Below are 24,107 nucleotides of genomic sequence, written 5' to 3'. Positions count from 1 at the left end.
TCTTTGGACCGCAAAATGGCATTTTATTAGTCATAACAATAAAAATAATAATAACCATTATCACTATTTATCTTAAACTTAAGCAGGAATCCTGAGAAAATCAACAGTTTGTAAATTCCTGAAGTAAGTTTTTTATTTGTAGGCCTGGGTGGAGTTTGTGAAGTTGTGCTACTCGGAGCTCCACGAAGTGCCCAAAAAACTCTGCCATGCTACGCAGAGTTCCGCAAGTGGCGGAGTGTGTTAAGTTGCATCATTCGCACTGATTATTAGTGCCAGGTGTTTGTCCCGCACTGAAAAATCTGCGTGAATGGCTTCCTGCGCAGAGCAAGAGGGCACTGCTTCTTTTCTGCAGCTCGAGCTGATTTTCTACTTGAGTGGCAGCTACCTCAACGCGAACAGAAGTTTTCTCAAGATGAGCTGTCGCAACCATCTGCCACTTCCTGCGTTGAGAAATCTCGCCGGGTGGTAGTCTTGAGTATGATTTTCCTTCCTTGCGCTCACCAACTCACCATTGTAGAGTTTTTCAGAACACCGCGCTCTAAGCGGAGCAGGAAAAACTCAGCAAACTCTGCGAGCGGAGTTCACCGGCCACTCCTAATTATTTGATGCTCCACAACTGACTCTGACAAAAGTGTGTACACCTGGCTTGCCCATTCTACCCCTCCAGACATTATGTATTCTCCCCAATGGCTGTTCACAAGGTTCACAATTTTGGAATTATATTTTCAGCAATCACAAATTCCTGTTAAGCATATAGGCCCACATTACAACTTTGGCGGTCTTACAAAAAGACGCTGGCGGTATTTGTTGCTCCCTATTATGGCTGTTTCCGTCCGCTGGCCCAGTGGAAAAGTCACATCAACATTGCAGCAGCACCCGTCGCACATTTCACTGCCTGAAATTCGGCAGTACATGGGCAAGTGCAGGGGCCCCAAGGGGCACCCGAGTCCCCCTTACCGCCAGCCTTTCCATAGCGGTGTTTACCACCATGGACAGGCTGGTGTTTGGGGACTCATAATCGCCAGGGCAGTGGTGCTTGCACCGCTGCCCTGGGGATTATGACCGCCTGGAGGAAGCCTGGCGGTCAGTTGGAGGGGCCGGCGGTATGGCCGTGGCTAATGCGCCACAGTCATAATACACTGCTGGTACACCGCCAGCCTGTTGGCGGTGTTACCGCCGGTGTACTGCCGGCCGCCAGGGCCGTAATGAGGCCCTTGGTCTATATTTCGAATAGAAATTTCAATTTAAATTCTGGGCTCTTGAACAGCATTCCTTCAGATGCCTTCAACACATTCCTGCCAGTCACTTGCCTAAGTCTGGCACAAGGTATCTTGTTATTTAGAATAAAAGCGTTTCCATCTTTGGAGAGACCCCTAGGTCTCAGCTCTATATTGACACTTCAGAGTATCACCATAATTTGCTGTCTTCCTTGTAATGCCAGCCAAAGCCACTGAGAAATCCTTTGTTTCCATTTCTGATAGTGCCTTTAACACCCTGAGCTGATAATTTCTGGGCTGTTTTGCATTTATACACATTCTAAATACATTTGATTTGAATTGCCTAAAATGTGGCATAATTAATCCTGTATTGTCGCATAATTCTCCCTACATATAAAATATAATGACAAGGGAATGGCCAATAGAAAATACAGAAGCTGCCTGTTGGTCAAAGGCATGAAATCTCTGAGTGGTGTTCGGTAGAAAATGTTAAAGGGATAGAACGTTTATAGACCAGACACCTAAACTCCAGAATTCCATTCCTTCGAATAGCCATAAAACATATTGGGGTAGATTTAGGAAAAGTGGTGCTGCACCTAGTGCAGCACCACTTTCCTTGCGCCCCTTAGTCCCCCCCCTATTGCCACCATGTGTGCGCTGTATTTAAAATACAGCACACCATGGTGCAGGGTAGGGGGCAATAGCATCACTTTTTTGTACGCTATTGATGTACTCTGCAGGAGTAGCGCCAACATTTTAAATCCTGCTCTGAGCAGGTGTTAAAAGTGACAAAAAAATGGTGCAAGGGAATCTCTTAGATTTCCTTGCACCATTTTTTCAGCCCCCCCCCGATGGGGTAATGCCCCCCTTGCATACATTATGCCTGGTGCATGCATAATGTGGCGTAAGGGTTTACAAATGTTTTGTAAATATGGCGCAGGGAAAATGCCACTTTAGCGCTGCCATAGCATCAAAAAAATTATGCTATGTGGCGCTAAGGTGGCGCAAGGGGCTCTCAAATCTGCCCCATAGTTAACTATCCGTTAGAAAAATGGCAAAAACGTACCTGTTCCCTTAATAGAGCGCGAATATTGATAAAGGATTGGGTCTCTATTGAATGCTCGCATACATGCTGCTTGGCCTTAGGGGGTGTGTTGTGCTTAACATGCGAGTTTAGCGCAACATAACAGACAACCTCTATGATCTTTAGAGGAAGACTTACTGAATCCTCCTAGCCCTTGATGCAAAGGAAGAGGAAACCAAACAGATTCAATCTAAAATTGATACTTTGGCGCTCTCTTCCTTCCAACGATTGTCGAGACAATCTACAAATTATCACAGTTGTTGGAAACCCTAAAAATACTTTTTAGTTTTTCACTCTCCTGATTTGTGGGCTATCATATAGTACAGTGGTTCCCAACCTGTGGGCCGGGGACCCCTTGGGGTCCGCGAAGCCTCGTCAGGGGGTCCACGGCAGCTTAAAAAATTTAATAATATTAGGTCCCAGCTATCAGTATTGACTCAGTGGGGGTCCCCCGGTTCCAATAATGATTCAGTGGGGGTCCCCGGGCTCCAGTATTGATAAAATGGGGGTCCACCGAAGTGAAAAGGTTGTGAACCACTGATATAGTATGTTCAGAGTGGCCCATGGGGAAATTAAGTTGTAATTTAGAGTTTGGTGCGTGGCAAAAAAGTGGTGCAGGGTGTGCCTGCCAAGCCTGTGGTCCACACATACAAGTTTCAAGAGGACAAAGTGCCAAGTTTCTGCTCACAGATCCTCCGGTGCCTCCGCCATTAGAAACCTTAGACCGACCGGCCAACAGCCACAAGGTCGCTGGGTAATGTACATCAGAACGAAGACACTATTTGGGGCAGACATTCCAATATATGTTTGTGCTGTTTGGGAATGTTATGGTAAACCTGGTGGTCCCAAACAGGAAACAACAGATAATATCTCACATGCTTGGCGAAAACTTGGAGTAGGCCAGAGCCATAGATTTTTTGTTTTTCAATAGCAACTGAAATATAATTAAAATTAAAAACTTTGCAGAACAGCTGCATCAAAAATGGTGCTTGTTCGGCAAAGGGTCGATAGCCCAGCAATGTAGATACCAGAAAGGAAGAAACTGGGGCTCTTCAAATTTTGGAGTCGGTCCTCTGAAGGGAACTGTAAACCATCGCCTCTCCTGACCTGGTGGTCCGGTGGACAGTCTGCCAAACTCTGAATGACACCCTATGCTTACTGCCTGTGCCAAATAAATCAGAATATGCTGATAAAAAAAGTGTACAAACTAGGTAAATGATAATTTAATGGAAATCCTTCCCTTGGAAATTATTTCTGGAGATTTAACATAAACTTAACAAAGTAAATATTTTTATTTCTGCAGAAATATCCACGGAACAGAAACCTCTCAGGAAATCCCAGTATCGTGCTAGTAGCCATGACACAGCCACTTGTGGCCTGAGGAAGGCTAACTAGGCAAAACTGAATCCAGGCAAAGCCTGGATATGCAACTTTAATCCCTCGGATGTTCTCTTGTCACTAAGGGTGCCCCCACTGACTTCATCCTGAGAGCTACACTCCACCAGCACTTTATATGTACAAGTCTCTCCAGAAAAGTGAAACAATGAGGTCACCCCGTACTTGGCCAGAGAAGCTAGAAGAGCCATAGCACGCATGTGTGCGGTGCTGCAAAGCAGTTCTGTCTGCCTGTTTTTAAAATGCTAATTTCAGTGCAATTATGAGTGACCTTCTACGACTATGAGTGATGCTTTCTCGCGAGCAAAATCAAGCAATGAAGACGAGGGAAACGTATAAATGTAAAAACATATAAATATCAGAAATTACACCCATTTGGCCAACGAAAAACTCTAATATCTTAAAACTGCTGCAAAGCACAAGACATGGAAGGGCACTGACCTAGTAAAAAGCAGTAACTCACATCTACTCCTCATAAAACACAGTTTTGCGAATATGCGTGGTTCATGTTCTTTTGTGAAAACAGTCACTAGACGAGATGCAGATCTTGCCCCAGCACGCCATTATTCACCATAGTAAACAAAACGGATTTCATCTGTGTGAGAAAAGCAGTGACGCACAGCTATTCTCATAAAATACACAGTTCTGCGACTATGTGTGGTACGTGTTCTTTGCAGGAGGGATATTAACCCTCTGCGCAAAATACTGATCTCGCAAGGAACATATATATTCACTGAGTTATCTTGACATTTTAATTGTTGTGTGAACCACGTGCCCGCCATGCCCACAGAAGTTCGTTGCACAAGTAAACAAAAGCAGGGTCTGTGAGAATTTAAAAGCGGTAACTCACAGCTACCCTCCTCATAAGCAGTTTTTGGACAAGGCACTGGCTCAGTGATGTTCTTTCACAGACATACTAACCCATCTGTGTGCTAGAACATGCAGAGTGAACTGCCCGTAGCAGGCACATTTAAATCACCGCAGTGGCGTTAATTCAATGGCTTACCCTGTCTCTAACTCAAAGTCACAAAGTGCTACTGTCAAAAGTGCATAAAAAATTGGGAAGAAGAATCCAGATATACCAGTGACTCAGTCAGTGGCTTTAACTGTGTGTCTTCTAGTGAGCTCCATGGGACAGCCACCACAACCCCCTGAGCGCACGGGCAGCGTCCGCGCCGGTCCTGGACGCGACAAGAGTCGCCTGCAGTGCACAGTGCAAGCTCGCAACTGCTGACTCAGGCACCATTGCTCCGGGCCAGTCGCGGGTCCAAATCAGACCGCAGCACAACGCGGCGTGGGCAGCAGCGGGCAGCTCTGCGCTGCCAGACTTCAACTGTCTGCAGTGCCATACCCAGTGCTTAATTTGTGCTTGTTGTTTCCGGTGCGGATCACCGGCACTTATTTCTGAGGGCAGGTGCTTAGTTTTCTGGCTCAAGCATTTACTGCGAGCAAAAGACACATATGGGAAAGACGGAGGAAGAGAAAGACAAAAAAGCATCAGAAAGGGGAACAGCAGGAAGCTGCAAGAGTGAGCTGGAGGGGCAGGGAGTGGCTGTAAATGGATTGAAGAGGCCCGAGGTGGCTTCAGGATTATGCTACCTCAGTATTATGTGCTCGCACATTTAATTGCAACAGCCGCTTGTGTAAGAGGAGAGCTTTGAGCACCAGCACCTTTTTATTTACAAATTAAGCACTGGCTATACCCGCCTGGCAGTGCTTAATTTGTAAATAAAAAGGTGTGTGTGCTCAAAGCTCTCCTCTTAAACACGCGGCTGGTGCAATTAAAAGTGGGAGCACATAATACTAAGGCAGTGTAATTCTGAAGCCACGTCGGGCCTCTTCAAACCATTTACAGCCACTCCCTGCCCCTCCAGCACACTCTTGCAGCTTCCTGCTTTCCCCCTTTCTGACGCTTTTTCGTTTTCTCTTCCTCCATCTTTCCCATCTGTGGGACATCCACGGCTTCCTGTTTATAAGATGTGCTGCGCTGAATGCAGCTCATGTACTAACTGGGAGATTTTCCTAGTTAAGTGTATGTCCTATGAACAGTGCAATGTTTAAAAAAATCAGATGCACACTTATGCTCTGCATGCATTAAATTAACTCTGCTATTTCACTATAGTTGAACTTTATAAGAGGTGGGCCTATCAGTAGGATGAGTGGCAAGTGACTGGCTCAATTCCAACACTGCAGGCCTTGAGAAGGCATCCACTTATTATTAATTTCAACCAGCTTTCAGCAACTGACATTACTGTACAACGATTTATCATGTGAACTCATGTGAAGAGAACACCTCATTCCAGTTCTAGGTTTTCATTTAACATTTGTGTGTATTCGGAGACCATTATCTTGGCTCAGTTTGACTGAGCCAATTGGACTCACACACCTTAAAATAGTGATTAGCGAATGGACCACAAAGGGCTAAAAAAAGCTGTGTTCTTGTGACAAGGATTACGTGGAAGCTGTAACTATGAACAGACAAAAGTTCAAAATGTTCTGAGAGAAGCCATTGCAATAAAAAAAAAATATTTTGATGGATAGCAAAGCCTGCCAGGCCGGGCCCCCCCTCTCTCAGGGGATATGCTTTTTTGGTCACTCTTTGTGCACTGGTTTCGCTGGCTAGTGGTGAGTGTAATAAAACTATTTGAATATCCAACTTTAATGTAGAGGTGTAAATAAATCAGTTTGTAATGTCACATTATTAATTCACAGAATCAGGTTTGGCGTCATTTAATTCTTGCAAACGGTATTTGCAAATACAGAGATCTCCACCACTATAACGGGATTTCTGCATTTGCAAATGTAGGGCTAGAGGTCGGTTTGTGGACACTCCCAAGAGGTCATAACTGAAAAAGATGGTGCCACTCACAAACTTCTAAGTTTGTAAGCATTCATATATCCTTTTCAGGTAGTTTTCCCCTATAGAAAATGTAATCTATTCAAGGAGTATTTCTAGGATGAGAACGGGGAATGAACCCCATGAAATCATATCTGATCAAACCAACTGTTACACAAGAAAAAGGTACGTGGTTGGCACAGATGTAAGAAAAGCAGAGAATGATGCAAGCAAGAGGTAGCTGAATAATTGAGATAGACACAAGATTACACAACTCTAATACAAATTATGCATGGGGACTTACTGTTAAAGCTCCAGACTTCATCTGTAGATTTCCGTGTCATTGGTGAAGGCACCAGCATAGTATATTAGCTCCTACACCATAAAGAATTAAGAGGCCTAATGTACAAAGCCATTTTTGTAGCCACAAAGCCTACGATCCATAAAACCACAGGGTTTGTGACTGAAAAATGGCTTTTTAAAATCTATTAACCCAGTTTTGCGAGCAAATCATAAAATGTGTTTAAAAAGACATAACAAATCATTATTTCGAAGGGGTGTATTTAGGGTGTCCCTTCCAAATAGCAATTTGTATGGCATGTATAAATATTTTACAACCACAATCCAGTTGCAAAACAATGAAAGTTACTCACTTGCAAATTTGGAGTGGTAACATAGTTGCAAAAGGAAAGGAAAGGATCCAAACTGACCTTCATTCCCGCTCTCACAGGGGAATCTCTCTCTGACCTACTCCCAATTGCCAACCCTTACCCAAGGAATCTGCCCAGAAGATCTTAAGGCAGGCTAGATTCTTCCACATCTACAGAAACCTTCACTAGAGCCTGATAATGTTGCCAACTACCACCTTATCACTAATCTACTCTTTATCAGCAAGATCATCTCCAAGATCACATCAAAGTTAACCAACTCCTGTGCTGCAGCACAGAGACCACAAACTTACACATCCGGACCACAGATGAAGATGGCCTCTGCCTCTTTATCTTGCTGGACCTCTCAACTGTCTTTGACACAGTCGGCTATCTTCCCTCATCCCTACACTGGAGTTTTGAATAGGAATTATCGGCAATGCCCTTGACTGGTTCTCCTACCTTTCCACCCAACACTAGTTAGTTTACATTGACAACTCTAGGTCTCAAACTGACTCTATAATCTGTGGAGTACCGAATCTTCCAAACTGTTCCCTATCATCTTCAACTTGCACATGGAGCCCCTTGGGGCTCTATTCACAGATACCAACATCAACATTAGAATATATGCTGATGATACAACAATCTCCTTGAAAGTCTCCTTCACTCCAAAAATTCCACAATTCAAACACTGCCTGCACATCATCCAGCCCCAGATGGTCAATACCTACCCGAAGCTGAACACAACCAAGACAGAATTCCGGTTATTTGCCAATAAACACAAGCAACAAATAGTACAAAACCAGGCTCTTGACTTGAACCTTTGCAGCTTCAAACCACAACTTTCATCACATGCCAGGACACTTGGATTCACCCTGAACACCAACTTCACCCTCAAGGAACCCTCAACAAAAAATCCCCAAAACATACTGCCAGCTATGTCCCTTCTAAAGAAAATTAGGTTGTTTCTTCAGAAGAGCTATTTAAGCTCCGTGACTTCATTAACTCTGCCTGAGGCCCTCCATGCACCTGCACCACTTATCCAGAGCCGGAAGAAATATGATCATGTCACCCGCAAAATGATAGACCTCCATTGGCAACCCTTGACAGCTTATAACATCTTCAAAACCAGCTGCATTACGTCATGTCCACCACCCCTGCTTATCTTGCTGACAAGCTTACCATCTTGGGTGGCTCTCAGCACGCCCGCACCAGGACACGATCATTCTATAGAATAAGAAGAGTAAAAAAAGAAAACACGAGGGGGAGGCCTCTTTTTATCAATGCACCCATTATCTGGAACAATATCCAATATTCATCAGAACTGCCCAATTCTGCTCCAATGTAAGAGTTGAAGACACACCTCTTTAATGGACACTGTGTAAAAATACAGTAACAGTGTCCCTCTATCCCAGAACCAAGCTACCTCTACAATCGTTTGTGACTGTGTGCATACATTGACCTGTCCAGGGCTCCACTGCCTTTTTGACTAGGTTCGTACTATACAAATACTATATACATACATTTCTCTAGTGAGGTTGCACTAAGGTAAACTCAGAAAAGGTACTTGTTTGCAAAAGCATTCTCAGGGCTAGTGGTGGATGCAGCAGTAAAATATGTACCCTTTCTGCCATTTTTGTCAGATTTCAGAAGCTGATATAATGCCATGAGAGACCCTTGGCTCAGGCTGGGCCTTGCAGAAGAAGCAGGGCTCTCCCCAGCTTCGCATCAGCTGCTGATTGGCTGTGCCTGCCAAGCGCTAATCCCTCATTCGAAGCACCTGGGGATTTAGTGCAGCTTGAGTCCTAGGCTGCTGCACAGTCAGCTCGGCCCCTGCAGAGGCTGCCTCGGAGCCAGGTGGTAGGATAGTCTGCCTCTAGCCGCATCACGGGCAGGCAGAGATCTCCCCAACCACTCCTGCCTTTGAGCCCTGGTCCTTGAGGAATTTTCTATGTTTCAGTCGGATTTACCACCAGACATCACTATGATGTGAGTAACTGTGTTTTACAGCATGCTGCTTTTAAAGGGATTATGTTTGCCTGTTTTTGAGAATGTGATTTTTCTATTTATTTACTTAGGGTTTTTACTAAGCGCAGCAAACTACAGTTTTCCATCTCCAGGCGCTTTAGGTGTGCTGGACGAAGGGCACTGTAAACTCTGCTTGTTTGTTTAGGACAGGCGGAAGTTTATATAGTTATTTCCTTTGTAAAGCGCTTGTCATCTGTTGACAACGTTATAGCTCTTTTATATATACATCAAAGTATAGCAAGCATCAACAGTAGCCAATGTATGGAAAGAGCATAGAACAGTGAGATGGCGACAATTAATCTGCATCAGTGTTTAGTTTGAAGATAAAAACGTGCAGGTGCCTGAAGCTCTCTTTTGAAACACGAGGCTGCTGCGTTTAAATGTGCGAGTCATCTCCGGCCTCTTTAATCCATTTTAACCACTCCCTTCCCCTTCAGCTCACTCTTGCAGCTTTCTGCTTTCTCCTATTGTGATAACGTTTTCGTTTTTCTTTTGCTTTATCTTTCCCGTGTGTGTCTTTTGCTCACACTAAATGCCTGATGCAGAAAACGAAGTGCCGGCCCTCAAAAATAAGTGCCGGTGCCCCACACCGGGAACCACCGGCTCAAATTAAGCACTGATCTGCAATTAACTAATAGATTCAATCAAAGAAATTCTTGAAACGTTGCCTAAAAGCGTACCTCGTTGCACAACCAAACCTGCAATGGTACTGTGATTCTACAAGAAATAAATCATTAATACAATTGATATAAGAATGAATTATTTGAAGGAAAATCAAAAGTAAGGTCCATACAGATAAAAACAATTCAAAATTTCCAGTCTATAAATTGTATTGCACCATTTTCGTAATGCTTGCTACCCCTAAGTTTCGCGTTGAAGCGCTTGCCTACATCAGTAGCATGGTACACCGTGTAGGGTGTGTGGTTGGAAGTGTGTTGTCTTTGTTTGATCATTTATGAAGTGTTTTTCCAAGTCGTGCTTGGGGTACACCACAGTCCTTTTATCAGGCATAGCACTGTGATAGATGAAGAAGTGTGAGAGGGAGGAGCACGGTGTGTGGGTTTCAACAAGCTCTTCAGGTTCCTTTTTGGTATTTCTCATGATCATAGTCCACGTAACTGGTCACTGCACACTGATATCCATTCTGAGAAATTTTGTTTAAAGTTTATGGTTCTAAATACCATTTGTATTTATTTTTTAAGAAAAAGGATAAAAATGCTCATTGCTCAAGTGATCATGTGGGTTTGTTAACCAATTATCTGAACGTTAGATGGTTACTGGGTGGCCCCTGTTATCTGAAAGAAACACAGTTCTGTCAAAGTTCCTCAACCATGCCCTTTAGTGAGCCCAATCATCAATGTTAAAGAAGGAGCCAGTTTTCATGAACATCGATCTTTCTACTTCTGGTAGCTCCTGTACTAATGGTGACTTGGAGACCCTTGTTTTCCTCTATGTTGGACAAGAACCTTCCAATTTGTGTCACTGAAAGGTTTGTTCAGCCTGCAACCAGCATCTAATTATTTAATATTATCATTGGTGGTTGTCCATTCTTTATAGGTTTCAGGTGATATAAAAGATGTAGCTGACGTCTTCCTGAAACTGCAGGAGTATTCTCTTTCTTCTTTCTTGCCAACCACCCTGAGGTCTTGTTCTTAGATTCAGATCTCTATTAAAGGCCTCATTATTAGGGTCCTTCATTTATAGGTCCCAGCTGTGGAGTAGCAATAGTGCCATGGGCCCTAATGCAAACAAGAAATATAGGACCTCTTCACCATTGGTTTGGTTATAAAATACATTAATAATCAGGGTTGAGGCATCTTTTAGCAGTACGTACACGCCAGAAGGTTGCAGCAGGCTATGTTAGTGAATTAAAAGACTCATGTGAGGTGTGGTCTCGGATCTTGAAGGTATCTGAGAAGTTTTCAGTAGATACTATGAAAGACTCTACCGAGATCAATCTCTAGGTGGGGAGCAGAATATGGAGCAAGTTTTGGGCTCTGTGGCTTTGGTTAGAATTACACAGGAGGAGTGAGATCTCTTGGGGGCTATCTTTACCTCTGATGATTTACAAGCAGCTCTTCAAGAACTGCCATCAGGAAAGGCTGCCGGGACCGATCAAACCCACTAAATCTTTATAAGGTCTTTTGCACAGTAGTTCTTATTTTACTGGAACTCTTTTTACAAGTGCAACAGAGCCAAATGCATCCAGAGTCATGGTTGGCTACCAAGATTGTCTTTTTAAAAAAAAAAAAAGGAAAGGCCCCCTCCAACCTGCCATCTTATCAACCCATAACGTTAATAAATAGTAATGCAAAGATTTAATATAAAGTCTTAGCTGCCAGGCTGAGCCACATTATTGCAGAACTACTGTCAATTAATTAGCATGGCTTCATCCCTGGCAGGGACACCACTGATCATATCCACTAATCTACAATGTTTTTCGATGAAGTCGAGGTCGCAAAAGAGCCCATGGCTATGGACTTGTTGGATGCAGAAAAAGCATTCAAGAGGGTGAATTGGCATTATCTGCGCCAGGTCATGAGCTAGTTTGGATTAGGAATGTGCTACATCAAGGCAATTCAGGCTATTATAAACCCATGGCCAGGTTGCAGTTGATGGAAGGACAGTCTAGGATTATAAATATAGAAGGAGGAACTAGACAGGGATGCCCTTATTCCCCCCTGCTTTTTGCATTATACATCAATCCTTTTGTCCTAAATCTGGAGTCCAACCTAGTCGTACTACCAGTAGAACTATACGGCTGGGAGAAGAAAATCTTAGCCTTTGATGATGATGTGGTAGTTGTAACTACCGATTGCCAGAGCTTTGCCAGCAATGGAGGAGGAAGCCACCAAATTTGGGGAATTTTCAGGTAATTCGCTGAATAGTAATAAAACACAGCTTGTAGTAAATAGCCGAACTAACACTCAAGATGGTTGGGTGGTCAAACAGGTGGTTTATTTAGGGATTCACATTAGTGCTAAAATAGATCAGATGGTTAAGCTTAATTTGGCCCTGATAATTAGGACGGCAAAGCAAGACGTTGGGAGATGGAATAACCTACACCTGTCTGTCATGGGCCATTGCAATATTGTCAAATTTTATTTTTACAAAAGTTTCTCAGTGTCATGCCTTAGTTGATGCCATGTGCAGGGGAAAAAAACAACGCTTTCGTCTGCAGCACATTTACCCTGAGTACCAGGATATTGGAAAAAAGGAAGGAAATTTGGTGTGGATACCTTATGTGGACGAAACGTTATGGAGGCCTAAGCGTGAGCTCCCCCAAATAGCCACAAAAAGGCTTATCATGGGGGAGGCATAGCAGTGAAGGAGTTAAAAACCGGGGTTCTTGGAAGAAAAAAACGGGTTTAGGCAGATCCAGTTGGTATACACCAGTCCACATGAACCCGTTGCTGTCAGACATATTTCAGGATGCCTGTTTTCAAGATGGGAGAGACAGGGTTTTTTACAATTAGGGGATCTCTAGCTAGGATCCAGTTAGGCACCATTTGAGGAACTCTGGGATAGATTTGCCTTAAACCGCAGAGACTTTTTTAAATATCTACAAATTCATGACATTTGTTTATATAGGAAAACCTGTGGGGCCGCTGGCTTCTCGAAGAGCTAGCTGTTGGAATTATTGCTAGGACCCGAGGAGTGTTCAACCAGTCAGATTTAAGCAATTCTCAGCTCTGGCTTATCGGATGACCTGAGAAGCACAATGCAAGTGGCAACAGAGGCTGGATTCTGGTGACCTCAGCTTTTATGAGTCTTTGGAGTTTAGCTGCACTATACTATGCTCCTCAGGGCTTCAGGCACAGCATTACAAAATGATTTTTGATTTATATTTTACCCCTGCAAAGATTGCCAAGTGGGGTGGTACATAGGGGACATATTGTCCACGCTGTCAGGCTATGGAAACGGATTCAATACATATGTTTTCCACTTGCTCTAAGTTGGATCCGCTTAAATGAGAGATCTCCAAATTTGGGGGGATATTCTAAATATCAACCTATTATCATGCTCCTGTGGGTGTTGGAGGCAACAGGTATTACCGATGGGGAGTCTTTAATATTTATGGCTATGGCTGTGTGTCATATCTGTATAGCTACAGCCTGGCTGGATCCCCAGCCCCCATCCTTTTATAAATAGCAAGGGCGTTTTTCTCAGTATTTAATCTAGAGATCGCGCTTTACGAGCACATAGGAAAGAAGGTCAGATGGCAGGGGAAGAAGATCTGGGGACCACTTCTAGACTGGGTAAACTGCTAAACTGCATGACTTACGCCTATCTTGCTGTTCTTATTTAGATACTCTAGGATAGGCTGTAAGCTAGGCTAAATGCTGGCTGTTCGTCACCCTGAGCACTTTTTGCTTCAAGTAAATGTATGTTCGTATCACTTTAGGCAAGTTATGAACTTTAATTATTATAAGTACTTTAAAGTATGAAGGTCTGGAAATTAATTGGGTTTAGTATAGGTACTGCATTCTTATTAGCTATTGAATACATATGGATTGAGATCAGTTACTGATGTCGTTTTCCTTAATCTAATTATTTTTTTATTGAGATGCTCATATGGAATCTTATGTCTATGAATGGATGAATATAATCAGTGTCGAGGATTCCCCCAAGTACGTCAGTAGTTATGCAAACATACATATTTAGTACTTTAAGACTGGTATGTTTTTTTAGCCTGTCCTATATTGTATGGTTCAATCTGGTGTGTACACGATATGTAGGCATCAGCACCTGTAACATCTCTCATACTAGAATTATATAAGCATGATTTGTTTGACATATTGTATTGGCTGGATTTGTGGATGCTGACTTGAAAATGAATTATTGATGCATTGCAAAGTATACTCAGACCTTGCCATGACTGCTTTTATCCCCTTGTACCACTCTGTTAGAAATGGGGTTTCTGGTTGGCTTGGGTATGCACCTCAGCCAGGCAGAACCTACCCACTCTAGTCAGGGCAAGGGAGTTACACGTTCAAGATAACCCCTGCTCACCCCCTTGGTAGCTTGGCACGAGCAGTCAGGCCTATCCCAGAGGCAATGTGTAAGGCGTTTGCACAACACACACAACACACGTGACGCAATATTCCCACCACAAAGGAAACACAACACCAGATTATAGGAAAATATACTGTATTGTACACAACGCAATTATTAGACCAAACATCACATATCAGTACTATCCTGCTACCTTAGCAGTTATCAGAACATTACACATTAGTTACTCTGCAGACCAGCAGTAGTCACATATAACACACAGGTTACTCAGTATTCTGCAACATAAGCAGTAGTCAAGAAACACGTTATTACACTAAAGCACTTGTCATAAGAATATCATAAACGCCCATAGTAGGAACATTATAAAACGTATGGCAAGTGATAAAAAACATATTAGCATGTTATGCCCATAAAAGGAACATGTGCATACATATATGAGACATCCTAAAAACAGGTAGGCAACATATAATGCAATAAAGTCTCTAACAAGAACTTATTGTATATATATTGTCACTTAGGAGTACCTGGTTGAAGATGAAGGCACCTCCAAAGCCCAAAGAACGAAGAAGGGGCCCCCGGCGCTCCTCTGCGCAACGTGGGGGGCCTCCTTAAAATTCTGGGGAAGAAGGGGGCGGCACGCACCCCCTCTGCACTACTGACAGGCCCCTCCTGGGGCCCGCAATCACTGGGGGCCCCCCAGCCCTCCATCGGCCCTCATGAGGGGGGGGCCAAAGCCAGGGAGAAGTGTTAAGAGGACGGGGGTGCCACGTACCCCCTCCGTTTCAAGAGCTGGCCCCTCCTGGGGCCTGCGATCGTTGCGGCCTCCAACGAGGGGGGGAGGCCGAAGATCAGCACTGGCCCCAAGGGGTCAAACAAGGGACCGGTGGTGCAGCGGAGCCTCCGGCGAGGCTTCCGCCCCTCCCGCGGCCCAGCAGAAGGCTCGATCGGGGCAGGGAGAGTCCTCCATCTCCCCTGCCCCTCGTGGACAAGGAAAAAGGGGCCCGGTGGGGTGGGGGAACCTCTGATGAGGCCTCCTTCCCCCCGCCCGGCTAAAGACACACATTGCGGCCTACTCAGGCCGGTAGAAGCAGCAGGCACCAAAGCAGGTGCCTGCTTGTGCCCCGGGGGCGCTCCACGGTGCGCGCTTCACCCCGGGGGCACAATAAGAGCGTGCTAGCTCCCCTCTTTATTGTGGCAATGTTCTTCGTGCCCCAGGGGCACAGACAACAGCGCGACTCCGGCGCAGCATCCAAGACGGCCCGGGTCGTGGTGATGATTCTTTTCCATGCAGATAAAGCAATCTGCCTGGGTCGCGGCGGTGATCTTCGTCGGCAAAGCGCTTTCAACCGCAAAAACAGACACCAAAGGAAGCGCTCTTCCTGTGCACAGGAAAATTTTAGCGAAGCGCCCTCCAGGCATTATAAAGTAAAAAAAGGAAGCACTCCTCGTGCTGTAGATGGATGCAGGGGTCAGGGGCCACAGCACCCTGCCCCTTGGGAGCAAAATTACCAGAAAAGGCCCACAGGTGGAGGGCCCAACAACAGGCCAGCACAAGGAGCATGCAGCAAGTGAAAAGTCCTCTTCAGTGACCAAGCAGGTCACAGGTCAGCACAGCAGCAGCAGTCCATGGCGGTTCCTGGTGAGTTCTTCCAGCATTTCTGTGTCCAGTTCAAGGATGATTAAGAGTCTCCAAATTGTGGAGAAAATTCCCCTGTACTTATACTCAGTCCTTACAATGTTTTGCAATGGCAGGGAGAGGAGGTTCCAGCCAGTTACAACTGGTTCTGGGAGTGCCCCCTCTCCTTTCAGTACAGGCTCCAAACATCAGTGGGGGGGTTAACGACCCTATTGTTTGAGGCCAGGGCACAGCCTTTACAAATGTAGGTGTGCCCCACCTCTCCCTTCTCTCAGCCCAGGAAGACTATTCAGTATGCAGATGCACCTCTGTGACACCTCCACCCTCCCTGTGTACAGGCTGTCTGAAAAGTATGCACAAAGCCCCAACTGTCACTCTGCCCAGTCAAGCTGCAAAACACCAGAGTCATAAGCACAGATAAATGTGCACTTTCTAGAAGTGGCATTTCTGTGATAGTAATAAAAAATACACCTACACCAGTAAGCAGCATTTATTATCACCATCACAACCATACCAAACACGCCTACGCTACCCCTCATAAATCAGACAATACCCCTTAAACATAAGGCAGGGCATTTCCAATGCAACCCTATGAGAAGGCAGCACTCACAGCAGTGAGACACCAAGTTAGGCTGTTTGTCACTACCAGGACAGGCCACGTAACCTGGCACATGTCCTGCCTTCTACATACATGGCACCCTGCCCCTAGGGCTAGCTAGGGAGTACCTTAGGGGTGACTTACATGTAGTAAAAGGGGAGTTCTGGGCCTGGCAAGTAAATTTAGATGCCAGGTCCCTGTGGCAGAAAACTGCGCACACAGGCCCTGCGCTAGCAGGCCTGAGACAGGTTTGAAAGTCTACTTCAGTGGGTGGCGCAAGCAGCGCTGCAGGCCCACTAGTAGTATTTAATTTACATGCCCTGGGTATAGAGATACCACTGTACAAGGGACTTATAGGTCAATTAAATATGCCAATTAGGTATAAGCCAATCATACCAACTTTAGATGGGAGAGCACCTGCACTTTAGCACTGGTCAGCAGTGATAAAGTGCTCAGCGTCCTAGAGTCAACAGCGAGAGGTCAGAAAAACCAGGAGGAAGGAGGCAAAAAGACTGGGGATGACCCTGCATAAGTGAAAAAGTCCAACACACTCCTTTTCCTTTATGTCTGTGTTGTTACTAACATGTCAAATTTAAAAAGCACCAATAAAAGTATTTAAATAAAAGAAAATCAGGGTTGAGTGGGCCCCTTAGACCTCTGGTTCCCAGTGCCACGGCACCTGTTGCTCTACTGATAGTTACATGCCAGACCTCAGTTACCATGTAAGGAGTGCACGGGTAACTGTGAAGTGCAGGGTTTTCGAGGATTACAAGTGAGACCGTGACATTCCATAGGGAAGCAAGGAATTACAGAACAAACCAGTAACTCTGGGTACAATTCAGTAATACATCATTTCCCCCTCAGAGGTTTTGGTAGCTTGCAGCAGCCGTAGTCCTCGTGTCAAACTTAATGTGTGCTGGGATTGCATATGGGCCTTGTAATTTCAATTAAGTCGATATGAGGAGTTATATCAATACTTGGAATGGGAATCTTTGTGTCTCTACCTCTACTTTTTAAAAAAACTTTTATAATTAATGTCAAAATAAGTGCTTTATTTTTATTGGATTTCACTTGTTGTAACAACCTAAAACCATTTTTCTTTGTACCAACCCTTCTGTGTAGTGGTTCCTCTGTACCTAAAACTTCCTGACATTGGCGAGTTATGGTTAGTAACACAAACCAGCACTTGCGCCCCTACAATGAAAATCAAAACTTCCCGCCAAATGCACTGATCACTGCCTCACACAGGATGTGTTTGATTAATAGCACCACTAAGGAGACTGATAACAGCCATGTGACATTGTATATCACCTTGGCATTGGCATTAAGTATGATGCCTCTAGTTACATTACCATTTCTCTGTCTGGGAAAGTGTTGTTAATGTAATGAAGTGAGATGACATATTTCTGTTATTTTTTATCATAACTATTTTGAGGTGGAAAGCAAAGCACTTGGCAGAACAGTTATAGTTTTCATGATGGGGCACTAGTTATGGCTTGTGTAGCTAACCATAAATGACCAATTTCAGTTTTGTTTTTTTACTGCAGATCTATAAGTGCAGATTGAATGTGTTTTTTAATGAATTCCAGAGTTTTGGGCACAAGTTATGCTGTTATCACCAGACGAAAACGAAACAAAAATATAACTTCCCTTTTACAACTTTTTTCAGTAAATTTCTAGGGTATCTTGATGATATAGTACATTAATTTTCTATGAAATCAATCCCTTTCTGCTAGATCTTGTGCCCAGTTGTATGTGGGTAGCCACCCCTTACTGTGCAGGGCCTATAGCCTATGTCACCTTTGCGCAGTGGAGCTGGCCACAGAACTTGGCTTACTGCTAGGCCCAAATCCCAACCCTCTAGCAGATATTAACCCCCCCTAAGGGTTGACCCTGAGCCCCAATCTCTATGTGTAACCAACCCACACTCCGCACAGAAGCTGGTCGCAAACAAGGTTGGATTGGCCTATAGTGCAATCAGGCAGTGCCAGAAGATCTGGTCTGACTGGTTAGTGTGTGGGACAGTTGTTTGACTGTTTGTGGGCCTGTTTTGTGGTCTGGTTGGCAGCTTTTAGTGTTGATTGTCCAAAGCAAACACAAATACATGCAGACTCTCATACCTCGCAAAACACACATACAGTGGGTCTTTACAAGTTCAAAACTACCCCGGTTTTCAAATTCAGACCACTTTTTTGGCCTCTGATTTGCTAATAGAGACCACTTTTATTTAGGCACCCATGCTTATTTTCTATCTCAGTGTGACCCTGAACTCAAAGCTTAGTCTTAGTTCACTTTAGCCTGTGCCAAGCTGTTCTTGGCTGACTAACCCAAACCCCGCTGAACTGTTAGTGTGCATGATCTTTGCTTTAATTGCTTCAGGAGTTTCAAAAAGGAAAGAATACTGAATTTTTCAAAACATTTGCAAATGCACAGAGGCAAAATTGGGATCTTCAAATCAGTGAGAAAAATAGGGGTATTATGTTTTTTGTGTCCTCCATTGGGTCATCCACCCCCAGTCAATATTCAGGAATTTGGTGCCTGGCTTCCAGTAATAGCCATCGCAACAAAAAATTTCAGTTGCTACCAACCAATCACTCGCTCAGATCCTTGAATCCTCCAGGATCTGCAAATCCTGCACTGAACAAAATTGTTTTTTTTTATTTTTCAAATGTAACATCTTCAAAGAATTCAAGGATCCAGATCTTGGAAGGATCCACAAATTAACAGTCCATACATTTTGAAATTGAACCCTTCAAAACCCACGTAACACCATTCTGTAATGCAACTTTCACAAATCCCACTGAACTGTTTTACACCAAACTTACCAAAGGCACAACTCTGTGTACAATTCTAGTTCCATGCCTGGTTTAGTGTACTTCTTTTCAGCAGTTTTTGCCGCACCAGAGAGCAAAGTTTCCTATTGAAATTAAAGTTGATCACTCTTTGCTTTCCCCCTCCCACCCCCAGCTTCTTTCCTGTCCCATAGCCCCCTAGATTAAACTGCATGAAACCTAACATGCCAAAATGATGCCACTTATGCTAGTTGATCAGAAAGTTTTGTGCTGATCAAAGTGCTGCTTAAACAGTTAAGGGTCCTGCCAGTAATATTAGGCTGCTGATGTCTGCCAGTTATGCAAGTCAATTCTGCTGTTTGGACTGCCCAGTCAGCCAGTTATGCAGCACAAATAGGCCATTTTGGCTGCCTAATTAGGCAGTTCAGTTATGTTATTGGCTTTGGCCAATTATGCCTCAGTTCTGCTCAATCAATTTTGACATAGTGTACATTGTTTTGCTGTCAGAAAGCAATCCATTGCCAAACTTGTCCTTTTGGAGGCTTTATATAATGTATAATGGTTTTGTTTGTGTATCTTTTGTTTTATACTTTACTACCTCTACATACCTCCATGATATTGTGATAGTCAATACTTTGGTCACAATATTTTCGCATGTCGTTATCAAAACTTTAATATTCTGGTAGAAAAGTGGTTCGGTGAAAGTATGGTGATAGCATGTATAATGTTGTCTGATAAATGTATTTATTTCTGTTGGAGAGAAATGTGGTGAATCCATTTTAGTTCTTATTGGGACTCAGGAGTTTAGCTTACCTTTGGTTTGCAGGCCCTTTGATTTGTCCAACATTTCATATACTCTTGATTGGAAGTTATGAGGTCCTGAATGATCACAGCTTCTGGGAATGAGATCAGGAATCGCCTATGCAATTTCAGCGTCTCAATTTGTAACTTGTTGTGGACATGTTTTATTCCCCCCACACAAGCGATAAGAGTAGAAGAAATGTGGCCTCACATTGATACTACTAATGTACATTTTGACAAGCTGAGCAGACTAAAGGCGTTACTGTTCCAAAAACATGTGGCGTTGACATCGGCCAAGGAGACATATGCTCTCCAGATAGCGAGATCATCAGCCGAGATACAATCCCTATTGAATACCAACTTTCCCGAGCACTTTGGAGAGCTGGTCTGCAGAATTTTCAATGCCTCGAGCACTGCGGGGATTGTACACTTCTTTAAGGCTGTTGGGTCTGGGTTTGTTTCCATCTTCCATACTGTCTTCGTAGTCATTCCTTCAGCTATCCATTCACTCTTTTTTAGTGTGTTTGGTGGATTTCCTGTAACTTTGGCGTTAAGGGGAGTGGGCCGCATGCCTCTCGCTGAGCCATTGCCCCAGGGACCAGCTAAATTACTGTGTCCAGGGGAGACCACTCCCAAGACACAGTTGTTTGCCTGCTCACATCAGCGCGAGCAGAGAAATATATGTTTGCTCCCATCTGATAGGAGCATTTCTAAATCTCTTGCCTGGTAGGAGCAGACAGCCTTTCCTGCCGGCAGGAGTGCGGGAAGGGAAGGCATATCTTCTCTCACTCAACAGGAGCTTTAAAAGTTCTCCCAGCAGGTGGGACTAAACTGGAGCAAGGGCAGAAAAACACACATCACTCCTGCCGGGCAGAAGCAAGCATAAACAGCTGCTCCCCCTGAACGGGAGCAAACCAGGCTCCTGCCGCAAGCGGGGAGCCGGCTGGTGCCACGGGTGTCCTGGGGCTCCAACTGCAGCCCCCAACTAATTGTTTGGTGGGTGTCAGGAGGGCATCCACCCAGAAGATTCCTTTGGCCCCAGAGCCCGAGTCTGGAGGTCCTATTTAGGCTTGAGGGGGTGGTTGTGTGGTCACCCTCCCCTTATAAATAGAATTCAGCCTCGGGGGATGAGGTCCCTTAGGCCTAATAAGGCTCAGGTGGGAACTTGCAGCCCCTCTCCACCTATTAATGAAATTCAGTCCATGGGAGATGGGGTCACCAGGGCATATTAAGGCTTAGGGAAGGGAGCCACGCGCCCTCTCTCCCTATAAAAAGAATTTTGCCCCAGAGGGTGGGGTCCCTGGAGTCTATTAAGATTTGAAGAAGGGGGATGCATGCCCCCCTTACCTTTTCATTAAAATTTGGTCCCAAGATCTATTAAATCTTGGCGATGGGTGACACGTGCCATCTCCCCTAATATTAATATGTTTGGCACGGTGATGGGGTCCCTGGATTCTCTTAAGGTTTGGGGAATGATGCCATGGGTCCTTTTCCCCTGTAGATAAAGTATGGCTCTAAGCAATGGGGTCTCCAGGGCCCAATAGGACTGAGGGAGTGTCCCCTCCCCTAATATTAATGTTTTTGTCCCCAGGAGATAGTGTCCCCAGGCCTCTTATGGCTTGGGGAATGTTTTGGCCCTGAGGAGATGGGGTTCCTGGGGCCTCTTAAGGCTCAGGGAGGGAAGCCACATGCCAGTTTTACCCGTAGTTAAAGTATGGCCCTGGGGATGGGGTCCCTGGTGCCCCTTTGGACTTGACTTGGGGGGACCGCATGCCCCCTGCCCTAATAATATGGGGATCATGGGGCCAGTAGTGGTTGGGGGAAGAGGGCCCCATGCCCTATCTCCTTCATTAAAAAAGAAGGCTCCTGAGAATAGGGTCCACGGACCACTAGAAGCTTGGAGAGAGGGTCCACCCAAACCCCTTCCACTTTTTAAACACAAAAGACTCTAGAATAGGGTTTGCAGGAGCAATAACAGCTTGGGGAGGGACGGGGGGTTGGATGCTTGAGGGAGGCTGAATGCAGGGCCTGGCCTGGCAAACCCAGGCCATGCATGGCCTTCGGCTGTGCGCAGCGAGGTGGTTAGCTTTACATATGGTAATAAAATATTACTTTATGTTAAAAACAACCTAGAAATTCCCTGAAAAAAATAAAGGTTAAAGTGATGTTTTAGTTAGGTTAAAATGTCAGTGCCTACACAACATATGAAAATTAAAAAAAACTGAAACTCACCAGTTATAGTTATCTCTAGTAATTATAACTTATTCCCTAAGATAACTATAACTTGTGACCTCGCCATACACTGCTAATGTCCCCACATACTGCATCACTCATGATATGATCTATGACATCATTGATAATATCACTGCAACATCTGATATTACATACTTTATGGTCACGCTGTGCATGGTGGCCTAAAATGTGAAGGATGCCCCCCTACCCTATCTAAATTTTGTGACCCACTGATGTTTATGAAAGTAGGTAGGAATGTAGAACTATTGGAGAATGGCCAAACATGGAACATGGATCAATGTGTGTAAGGTGGTGTGGCTCCTGAATATTGAGTCCCGGATATCATGGGACACTAATATTGTGGACAAAAAATTGAGAAACAAAATACTGAAAGGTAAGTATGTACAGATTTTTTATACTTAGCGCCACATCTTCGTACCTTGAAGATATACATGTCCTCAAGACACGTAGATGTGGAGTTAAGAATAATAAATCTATACTTCCGTCTGTGCACTTACCTTTCAATATTTTGTCCCTCAATATTTTGTCCACAATATTAGTAAGCCTCGATATTCTTGTACTCAATATTCAAGAGTACAATTGTGTAAAGTAGGTTCTCCTTCAGCAGCAGGTTGCTGAGTTGATAAGTCTACAAAGCCTCTTAGGATGATGAACAAAGATCGGAGATGTTGAATAAATGACCTCCATCCTTAGTTATTTTTTGCTTTCAATGTGGGTTTAAAGTTATTTGCATGTTTAGCAGTACCAGGCTGCCCTTTCCAACTCTTTCTACTTAGAGTGTTGACACTCGGGGGGCGTGGCCAGCAGCCGATGAAGCTTCACGCGTGATAGCAGAGCTCTGGAGCCGAGAACGGGGCCCGGGAAGAATCCTGCCTTAAACAAAGCCCAAAACTTAACTAAAAGCAGCCCCAACAATTGGGGACCCCTTTGTAGAAGTCTGAGAGGTGCCATCGCCCAAGAACAGTCGTACGGAAAGGAAAAGAGTTACGAGCTACACCACGCGCAGATCTCAAAATGGCGGCCGCACCAAGAAACTTACATTGCATCAACTCCCCGGCTGAAGAAGGAAAGGTGGTTCGACTCGGGGAATAATAGAAACGGCAACAGAAGAATTACGGAACAACTATGAAATCCAGGTGAGAGCGCAGAGTCGGGCAGATCGGGTCAGAAGCAAGGGGGAAAAGAGCTCGAACGCTGGGGCGGAGAGTCGCGCTGCGAACAACTAGCCCAGCGAAAGCACTAACCAAGAACACTTACCCCGTCAGTGCCTTGACATAGTCAAATGCCCTCCACCACGCACACAAGGAGCCACATCAGAGAAACTAAAGCGTGAACTCTTCCCTCGCACATACCTGCCCGCCAAACTTCGCCACTCAACCTGGGGCAGGAAAGACATAGCGACCATCACCCCCGGACCTCCGGTGACTCACACACAGAGGCCCTCCACGAGCAAGAACCAAGTTAGCGCGCAAACACCAACAATTAACTAGAGACCAGGGGGACGCAGTGATCATCGCCCACTGGACCACTGAAGACTCACGCGCAGAAAGCTATCCTCCTCTAGAGGCCTGCACTGTGCCTGAATATGGCAAAGATCACAGCGGCGAAGAACGGGATGCAGAGAGCCCCCCCTGCCATAGATTGAAATCATTGACCAATAGTCCCTGGCCTTGAACTACACCACAATTGAGTCACCTGGCAGCAACACCCATTCACCTGGGTTCTGGACAGCTGCATTGACCGGGGGCCTTTCTTTTTTTCTCGTCCCACACGCCGCTCAACGATAAGGAAAGGTGGCTCGACT

General features: G+C 44.7%; 1 protein-coding gene across 1 annotated transcript in view; it reads left to right on the top strand.

Annotated features, from left to right (window-relative positions):
• The first annotated feature begins 9,010 nt into the window (after positions 1-9,010).
• LOC138259451 (estrogen-related receptor gamma-like) overlaps positions 9,011-24,107 on the top strand; it is a 139,345-nt gene continuing 124,248 nt past the window's right edge. Inside the window, exon 1 of the mRNA XM_069207202.1 lies at positions 9,011-9,168. Within this exon, the coding sequence (XP_069063303.1) occupies positions 9,131-9,168 (38 nt within the window). The 5' untranslated portion in view covers positions 9,011-9,130. The remainder of the gene's footprint in view (positions 9,169-24,107) is intronic.

Source organism: Pleurodeles waltl, chromosome 9, assembly GCF_031143425.1.
Source record: "Pleurodeles waltl isolate 20211129_DDA chromosome 9, aPleWal1.hap1.20221129, whole genome shotgun sequence".
Classification (NCBI taxonomy): domain Eukaryota; kingdom Metazoa; phylum Chordata; class Amphibia; order Caudata; family Salamandridae; genus Pleurodeles; species Pleurodeles waltl.
The sequence above is the reverse complement of the archived record's forward strand: the minus strand, read 5'-3'. Positions and strand labels throughout refer to the sequence as shown.